Raw genomic sequence first — 10,677 nt, 5'->3', positions numbered from 1 at the left:
GTCACACAACCCACCCCAATAACCGCAATCACCGTCACTCAACCCACCCCAATAACCACAATCACCGTCACACAACCCACCCCGATAACCACAATCACCGTCACACAACCCACCCCGATAACCACAATCACTGTCACTCAACCCACCCCGATAACCACAATCACCGTCACACAACCCACCCCGATAACCACAATCACCGTCACACAACCCACCCCGATAACCACAATCACCGTCACACAACCCACCCCGATAACCACAATCACTGTCACACAACCCACCCCGATAACCGCAATCACTGTCACTCAACTCACCCCGATAACCACAATCACTGTCACACAACCCACCCCGATAACCACAATCACCGTCACACAACCCACCCCGATAACCACAATCACTGTCACACAACTCACCCCGATAACCACAATCACTGTCACACAACCCACCCCGATAACCACAATCACCGTCACTCAACCCACCCCGATAACCACAATCACTGTCACACAACCCACCCCGATAACCACAATCACTGTCACTCAACCCACCCCGATAACCACAATCACCGTCACACAACCCACCCCGATAACCACAATCACCGTCACACAACCAACCCCGATAACCACAATCACTGTCACACAACCCACCCCGATAACCGCAATCACTGTCACTCAACTCACCCCGATAACCACAATCACTGTCACACAACCCACCCCGATAACCACAATCACCGTCACACAACCCACCCCGATAACCACAATCACTGTCACACAACTCACCCCGATAACCACAATCACTGTCACACAACCCACCCCGATAACCACAATCACCGTCACTCAACCCACCCCGATAACCACAATCACCGTCACACAACCCACCCCGATAACCACAATCACCGTCACTCAACCCACCCCGATAACCACAATCACCGTCACTCAACCCACCCCGATAACCACAATCACCGTCACTCAACCCACCCCAATAACCACAATCACTGCCACTCAACCCACCCCAATAACCACAATCACTGCCACTCAACCCACCCCAATAACCACAATCACCGTCACTCAACCCACCCCGATAACCACAATCACTGCCACTCAACCCACCCCAATAACCACAATCACCGTCACTCAACTCACCCCGATAACCACAATCACTGTCACACAACCCACCCCGATAACCACAATCACCGTCACTCAACCCACCCCGATAACCACAATCACCGTCACACAACACACCCCGATAACCACAATCACCATCACACAACACACCCCGATAACCACAATCACCGTCACACAACACACCCCGATAACCACAATCACTGTCACTCAACCCACCCCGATAACCACAATCACCGTCACACAACCCACCCCGATAACCACAATCACTGTCACACAACCCACCCCGATAACCACAATCACTGTCACACAACCCACCCCGATAACCACAATCACTGTCACACAACCCACCCCGATAACCACAATCACTGCCACTCAACCCACCCCAATAACCACAATCACCGTCACTCAACCCACCCCGATAACCACAATCACCGTCACACAACCCACCCCGATAACCACAATCACTGTCACACAACCCACCCCGATAACCACAATCACTGTCACTCAACCCACCCCGATAACCACAATCACCGTCACACAACACACCCCGATAACCACAATCACCGTCACACAACACACCCCGATAACCACAATCACCGTCACACAACACACCCCGATAACCACAATCACTGTCACTCAACCCACCCCGATAACCACAATCACCGTCACACAACCCACCCCGATAACCACAATCACTGTCACACAACCCACCCCGATAACCACAATCACTGTCACACAACCCACCCCGATAACCACAATCACTGTCACACAACCCACCCCGATAACCACAATCACTGTCACACAACCCACCCCGATAACCACAATCACCGTCACTCAACCCACCCCGATAACCACAATCACCGTCACTCAACCCACCCCGATAACCACAATCACTGTCACTCAACCCACCCCGATAACCACAATCACCGTCACTCAACCCACCCCGATAACCACAATCACTGTCACTCAACCCACCCCGATAACCACAATCACTGTCACTCAACCCACCCCGATAACCACAATCACCGTCACACAACCCACCCCGATAACCACAATCACCGTCACACAACCCACCCCGATAACCACAATCACCGTCACACAACCCACCCCGATAACCACAATCACTGTCACTCAACCCACCCCGATAACCACAATCACTGTCACTCAACCCACCCCGATAACCACAATCACTGTCACACAACCCACCCCGATAACCACAATCACCGTCACTCAACCCACCCCGATAACCACAATCACTGTCACACAACCCACCCCGATAACCACAATCACCGTCACTCAACCCACCCCGATAACCACAATCACTGTCACACAACCCACCCCGATAACCACAATCACCGTCACACAACCCACCCCGATAACCACAATCACTGTCACACAACCCACCCCGATAACCACAATCACTGTCACACAACCCACCCCGATAACCACAATCACTGTCACACAACCCACCCCGATAACCACAATCACCGTCACACAACCCACCCCGATAACCACAATCACTGTCACACAACCCACCCCGATAACCACAATCACTGTCACACAACCCACCCCGATAACCACAATCACTGTCACTCAACCCACCCCGATAACCACAATCACTGTCACACAACCCACCCCGATAACCACAATCACTGTCACACAACCCACCCCGATAACCGCGATCGCTGAAACGGCAACGAGTCGCTCAGATGTGGACAAAGCAGTCGCGAGATCCCGATACGTTGCGAGTTGTGTCGTGGTAGCCCAGATCCGACCCTGGGGTAGGGGAATTGAACCTTCTACGCGGTAACGCAGCGACCACCGCACCACCACCAGAGTCATTCGGCAGAAACTCGAGTCGATTTGAACAGATACCATTTTAATACGGAGCTTATTATTAAACACGACGGTCAACAGTTGGTTTCGTTTACGGGTAACGAACACAAGAAACACAACACGCACGCACGCGCCCCGGCAAATCGGGTGAAGGCCGCTATGGGGGAAGATATGTCTCACACTGGAGGTGACTGCCATATTAATTGTGGCCATGGCAATCGTCAACCTCACAAGAAGCACCGGGGGGAGAGAGGCCTTCGGCCCCACACTGTCACTGACCATTGGCCAGGCGGGTGACCTCATGAAGGTCACCACCGTGGGCACTGTGGCACACGAGGGGGTGGGTGGCCAGCACCACGCCCGCCCGGCCGCCTTTGTCTTCCCAGTGGCGGTGTTCACCACACATCGCACCAGGTACTCGTTTGAGGCCGAGTCGACCTAGGGGAGGCCCGGGACCGGTTGGGACAATCGTCGCTTGGTGTTGGTGGCCGTGAGCGGGAATCGAACTCGGGTGGCCGGGTTCGTAGCGCAGCGCGCTAACCGCTGCACCACCGCTCCCCACACACACACACACACCGAGACACACAACCACACACACAACCACACACACACACCGACACACACACACCGAGACACACAACCACACACACAACCACACACACACCGACACACACACACCGAGACACACAACCACACACACACACACCGAGACACACACACACCGAGACACATACCGAGACACACACACCGAGACACACACACACCGACACACACACACACCGACACACACACACACCGACACACACACACACCGACACACACACACCGAGACACACAACCACACACACACACCGAGACACACACACACCGAGACACATACCGAGACACACACACCGAGACACACACACACACCGACACACACACACACCGAGACACATACCGAGACACACACACACCGAGACGCACAAACACCCTTCGTGTGCCAAGTCGGCCCGGTCACCCCCTCCCCTCCCTCGCCCGCCCCAATGGAGTTCCCTTTGCAGGACGATTGGCCGCGTGTCCCCTCTGCCCCCTAGGGATAGCGAGCTGCTATTGCACTAATAACTTCAACAACAACAACATCATCATCATCATTACCATCAACAACATCATCATCATCATCGTTATAAGAACATGACCAACGCAACGCTTGTCATCGGTACTCGGGTAACACTTGCTGTATCCGTGTCGGCACTTACAAATAAAACAAAGTCAACAGTCTTGAAGACGAATCGTCAGTGTCCTTCATTTGAACCCAAGAGCCTCCGCGCAGGAAGATTCCGTCACCTCGCGCGATGAGGATAAACATTTTAGTTTTAGTTGTTTGACCAGGCGAGATATCCGCCGGGATTAATGACGTCCTCTTGAAGATTGATGTCCATTTCGCCAGGCGAGAGGCAATTTTGAGATTGATCGGCTCGTGAGGTTTTTAACGTCCCATTATTTCACCTGATGAGAGACAATTTTGAGATTTCTCGCCTCGTGAGATTTCTAACGTCCCATTAATTCACCAGGTGAGAGGCAATTTTGAGATTGATCATCTCCTGAGATTCTTAACGTCCCATTATTTCACCTGATGAGAGACAATTTTGAGATTGATCGGCTCGTGATATTTTTAACGCCCCATTATTTCATCTGATGAGAGACAATTTTGAGATTGATCATCTGATATTCTTTACGTCCCATTATTTCACCTGATGAGAGACAATTTTGAGATTTCACGCCTCGTTATATTTTTAACGTCCCATTACTTCATCTGATGAGAGACAATTTTGAGATTTCTCGCCTCGTGAGATTTCTAACGTCCCATTATTTCACCAGGTGAGAGGCAATTTTGAGATTGATCATCTCCTGAGATTCTTAACGTCCCATTATTTCACCTGATGAGAGACAATTTTGAGATTGATCGGCTCGTGATATTTTTAACGCCCCATTATTTCATCTGATGAGAGACAATTTTGAGATTGATCATCTCCTGAGATTCTTTACGTCCCATTATTTCACCTGATGAGAGACAATTTTGAGATTTCACGCCTCGTTATATTTTTAACGTCCCATTACTTCATCTGATGTGAGCCAATTTTGAGATTTCTCGCCTCGTGAGATTTCTAATGTCCCTCTATTTCACCCGGCGGGAGCCCATTTGAGATTCATTCGCGTGGGTGACCTGGCGCTCAATGTCTCAAAAGGGGCAGGTACGATTGCTCCGATACAAAGGTGTGGGGCCCCGTTTGTCAATCCACCAATGTTGGGTAGATGCGTCTCCCCGACTCCGACCGAGCGTGTCATCACGGGTGGATGGGGGTCATTTGACCATACTTCACCACGCTGGTCAGTGCGGGTTGATGACGCCGGGGAGCATTCGACGTTGGGAGCATGGGTACATGGGTACAGGACAACAATACATTTTGCTGCAATGTCCTCTGATGGAGAGAAAAACAACGTATCCCGTAAAATAACAAAAAAACACTTAAATAAACAGAACATATTAATCCCTTCTCGCCATCATCGCCAGCCACAGCTCTAACAATAGCCCCCCCCCCCCGTTACCCTGCGTGCTTAACTGCCAGCCGTAACGCTAACCCGAACCCCTAACTTATACAACAAAAACAAAACGGGCATCCTTCAAAGAGACTGGCTCCCGTCACATGGAATGTGGAATTTCCCACCCACTGCAGCGGGCTCATAACTCGGTATAAAACAACAACAACAACAAAAGTTGACCACCCCCTCCCACCCCCCAAAAGGCACCTTTTTTATTTGAACTTCACAAAACCGTTCCGGACATTTCGCTTTGAATTCTTGCGACGTCAACTTCACGGCGGGAGACCCGACACCCGGCCCCCGCTTTAAGCCAGGAGGTGTTGAACCCAAACCCTCCTCCCTCTTCAACCGTAGGCCTCACTCAACACGCCGTTCAGAGGCCCCGCCAAACCAATACCCAACCACCCCCCACCACTTCTGGGGGTGGCCGCAGCCACGCCATCGACGCTCACACGAGGCGAGCAAATCAACCGCCCGAATATGGCTTGGCCATGTCAACGTCAAGAACTCCCCGTCAACTGGGGAGAATCCAATGCCCTTCCTGCCAACCGACTTAACAAAAAAACCAGAAGCGACGGTGGAGTGCCGCGCTCACATCTCGGTCACCTCACGGGTATCTGCTCGCTCTCTCGGAGGGAGGGCGAGCGAGCGAGCGACTCAGAGGGAGGAACGACGGGCGAATTTGGAAGGGTAGCAGCAGCAGCAGCAGCTAGGCAGCGGCAAGATGAGCAGAACATCCCGGCACCCCACTCTCCGAGCTCTGCGGTCCTCTACATACGAAGGCGTTATTTCAATTAATATGAAGCGGAACACACGGAGAGAAGCCACAAGCGCAAGGTGGCAACACCGTGTCGCGTGCATCTGGAATGGCCAGAGTCCACATTTAGCGCACCTGCGCTGCCTTCTCCTGGCGAGCCAGGGTACGGGTAGCTCAGCGATGCCCACGGCGGGAAGGGAGTCTCACGCCAGTTGTGCCACGCTCCACCGACCCTTCTCGTTACTGCTGCCTCCTCCACCGTGCTGGATTACAGCAGCCACGTGCACAGCCATCCACCGCTGCAAGGCCACGTGAATAGCCACCACCACCACCACCACTACCGCCACCACCAACACCGCCACCACCACTACCGCCACCACCACCATCACCACCGCCACCACCACCAGGCCACGTGCCGTAACTGGTGACCGATACCGGTGCAACATTCGGAACGGACTTGATCAACTTTGCCCCCCCCCCCTCGTTTCAACTGCCGCGCGGGGAAACGGAACCGGAGCGGTGCCCTTTGGCTGACAAGTCCAGCGTGCCGCCGACCGCTCGTCGCTGCTCAGCGGTGGCAGCTCCCTTCGTGTTTCAGTGGAGACGGTCAAAGAGTCGCACGGTCACTTGTTCTCTGCAGGGTGGCCAAAAAGTCAGGACACGCAGCGGTGTTACATCGATGTTACCAAACCGCACGGAGTTATTTGGTTTAGTTTAACACGCGCTCAAACTGAATTCCACTCTTAACATTCACGCATGAATTATTATTTTAGAAATTAATCGAGGACTTGCTTTTTGTTTAAGATCGCAGCTGCCTACTTCAGCGGACGTAAAAACGAATTGAACAAAAATTTTAATCAATTATCTAACATTTTTAATGTCATCTCAAAAGGAAGAATACACATAGATATACATAACGATTTAGATAAAATATCAATTAAAAAAATTTAGTTTTAAAATAAAATAAATAACCCTACATGTCCTGACTTTTGAGCCATTTATATATCACACGGGGGTGGTGGTGGTGGCTTTGCACGTGGCTGCCTGCCCACCAGCAGTTGCGTGTGGGGAGGCAGCAAGCGAGGGTTGGTGGCTCACACGCGGATGCTGCGAAACTCCCTTCCACCTGCGGGCATCGTGGAGGAGGTGACCTACTCTGGATCGCCAGGAGGCGAATGCACAGCAAATGTTCGGACTAATCTCCATCCGCCTCGTCTGAATGGGATGGAATGGCCGCCTCCTTGCACGCCAGAGTGGCAATTCTCGGGTCGCTCCGGTTTCCTCCCGCATGTAACGAATGCTCATTCATTGGTTGAAAACACCTTGATATATATATGTAGAGGAGCGCAGAACTTGGGCAATCCGTTGCTGCTGCTGCTGCTGCTGCGGCCTTCCAGCTCGCGTCTGTGGTTCCTCGGCGATTGCGAGAGATGCAGTTTGCGTCAACGATGACGTCACACGCTAAACATTAAGATTCGAATGATTATACTCGTGGCAAACTGGTACCCGTTTGTGTTCTGTCACACGGTTGCCAGGTTAAGCAAACAACAAAAATACATTTCAACAACCCCAGCTTGTTACCGGGTAGGAAATACTGCCCTCTAGTACCCGACTAGTTGCGGTTAAGACGCCTGCAGTCGACCGGGGAAACGCACCGCACGCGGGCTGTCAATATTTCACCCCCCCCCCCCCCCATCGAGTCAGAAACACGACGGCGGGTTAACGGTGCAGCAGCTGCCGCGTATCCGTCTGGACGGCGACTCGACGTCCGGGTGGAACGTGCGGAAAGGTCCAATGTGTGAACATCCGTTGAGACTGAGGTTTTTCTTTTTTTGGGTTAGATCGTGTAAATATAAATGTGCCGTTCAACCTGCCGCCGCCACCCCCACACAGCCAATTAGTAAGATTTGTCACGTTAGCAAAACGTGCCAATTCATTGCTAGTACAGCACCCCGGTGTGTTGGACAGTAAACCCACAACGTTTACAATTTTACTCGAACCCAAAAACCCCAATATGGATAATATTGGTCGCAAAAGCCTACCGCGTGTTAAACCGATTCTATTGAAACCGACAGTTGCAACCGTTGCGACTGGATAAAAGAGCGCCAAGGTGCTTGAGCCTGCGTGTGCGTGTGTGTGTCTACACTGGACTTCTTTTCACATCGTACGTAGCAATCCCAACCTGTGAAGGTCACAGAGCGGAAAGCGGCACGGCAATGCTACGGCGGGCGGTGCGGGCGGTTGACTGGGTCACGGCGGACGTGCGACGGCCGGATGTGCAACATTGTGCTGTAACCGCCATCGCCACCGCTATCATCGTCGTCGTTAATATTTCACGCAAAAGAGCTTCGGCGTGAGGCTCGCGCGGAGAACGTTCCCTTCGTTGGTCCCTTCAACGTCACCGTGAACACGGCGAGCACTTTCGAGCAAAACGTAATAACAATCAATCAACTGTAAAATTAAACGCAAAACAAGAGAACATTCAGGAACAAATACTGCAACGGCTGCCTTAAAAAGGGCTCGAATGTCGTCGTCGTCGTCATTATTTCTGTACAGACGTTCGAGATGTAACGCCGCAAGCGGCCACGCGCGCAGGCGCCGAGGACAGGCAGAAGCGTCCCCGCCGCGCCGTCGTCGCCTGTCGAGTGCAAGAATTTGATTCGGGTTTCGCTTCGCAAAAGGCTTCGTCTTCGTTGCCGATCATCGGGAGTCGCGATGCGGGGTGCTCACGACGAGCCCGGATTTTGGTCCTCCACCCAGAAAACAGTCACCTTACCCCGCTCACTCTCATCCACCAATGGGGGGAGGGAGGGGGGGTAGGATGGGGTCAAGAGGTTTGAGCGTTGAGGGGGGTCGCGGGTCGTGGGTCGTGGGTCGAAGCGGCGGACGTCATGAGCTCGGGGGGCACCAGTCCGTGTCGGGGTGGAGCAGGCAGTGGAGGGACAGAAACCTGCAGAGAGCATCAGCATCATCAGCATCGTCGTCAGCAGAATCATCAGCGGCAATCGTCAGCTTGCGGTAGCACCAGCAGCTTAATTAGCATCATCAGCTTCAACATCAACGTCACCATCATCAACAACATCGGGGTGCAACTTCATCATCAACACCACCACCACCACCGTCGTCGTCGTCATTGTCACTATGGTCTTCATCATTACACACGAATGAACCACAATATCTTGCTGATCTCGTCAGCAAGGTATTGTGTGACAGAAAACAAACGGGTACCAGTTTGCCACGAGCCAACCAAAATCAGCGGCTTTTAGCTGGCGATTGAACAAAACGGTAACAGCATCGCGCGCTTTCAGATGCGCTTCTGCGGCCGTCTGGAATTCTCTTCTGATATTAGGAAGCCAATGGAGCTGTGCAGTTTTAAATTACATACATTGACCACTCGTTTCTTCAGAACTGCTTTTTGTGTTTAGTTTGTTGTCCTTGCCCCCGATTAGCATGGTTGGCTACGTACGGTGGTGCGAAAGAAATTCAACACACAGAGACAAAGATCACCCGTATAGCCTTAATAGACTGTTGGGGCAACTGCTGTTATCAAGCGCCTACGAAGGCCGGCACAGCACAAAAGGGGGTGGGTGGCCAGCACCACGCCCAAGCCGCCTTTGTCTTCCTAGTGTGGCGATGTTTACCCACCGCACCAGGTACTCATTTGAGGCTGAGTCGAACTCGGTGAGGCCCATCACCGGTTCAGACAATCATCACTTGGTGTTGGTGGCCGTGAGCGGGAATCGAACTCGGGAGTCGCCGGGTTCGTAGCTGCAGCGCGCCAATCACTATGCCACCGCTCCCCCATTTCTCTCACAGTCCTCTCTCTGGCACTCGTTCACTCTCAACACTCTTTTTTGTAGAGGAATCGGCCAAGGGGAGGAGGCCCAGGACGGGTTCAGATAATCGTCACTTGGTGTTGTTGGCCGTGAGCGGGAATCGAACTCGGGCCGCCGGGTTCGTAGCGCAGCGCGCTGACCTCTTACATCACCGCTCCCCACACGGTGGTATGCAAAAAGTTCAAAACACACACGTACGTACATACATCGTCGTCACCACCACCATCACCACCGTAAGCCAGACGCCACCGGCTCTTCTATTGTAGCTACGCACGCGGGCCTGCGTGTACCCACGCGGGATCTCTCCCCTGCGCGGATGAATTTGATCATTTGGTTTAAGAATGGGGGAAAAAAGAGACTTTAAAAGTCACGCTCCGGGAAAGCCTGAAGGGGGGTGGGGGGGGGCAGGTCGAGGCCGGTCCTGCCGCACCGGCGCCACGGCTCCAGCAGGGGGCGCCGTTTGGAAACGAGTGAGCGGATCCCGTGGGAACACGTGACTTGGCAGCGGACGAAAATGGCCGGGGTGGTAAAACTAAACTATTTCTAG

The 10,677-nt window shown here is 52.8% G+C and overlaps 1 protein-coding gene across 2 annotated transcripts in view; it reads right to left on the bottom strand.

Annotated features, from left to right (window-relative positions):
- Window positions 1-2,976: 2,976 nt before the first annotated feature.
- Window positions 2,977-10,677, bottom strand: part of LOC144932713 (beta-1,3-N-acetylglucosaminyltransferase lunatic fringe-like) — a 43,157-nt gene continuing 35,456 nt past the window's right edge. For both annotated transcript variants that reach the window (XM_078857079.1, XM_078857078.1), the window contains one exon: window positions 2,977-9,244. Coding sequence is in view for 1 of the 2 variants with exons in the window: in XM_078857078.1 (XP_078713204.1) it covers window positions 9,184-9,244 (61 nt within the window). In the remaining variant the exon portion in view is untranslated. The remainder of the gene's footprint in view (window positions 9,245-10,677) is intronic.

Source organism: Lampetra fluviatilis, chromosome 5, assembly GCF_964198595.1.
Source record: "Lampetra fluviatilis chromosome 5, kcLamFluv1.1, whole genome shotgun sequence".
NCBI classification, from domain to species: domain Eukaryota; kingdom Metazoa; phylum Chordata; class Hyperoartia; order Petromyzontiformes; family Petromyzontidae; genus Lampetra; species Lampetra fluviatilis.
Note: the sequence above shows the minus strand (reverse complement) of the source record. Positions and strands in the feature narration are given on the sequence as shown.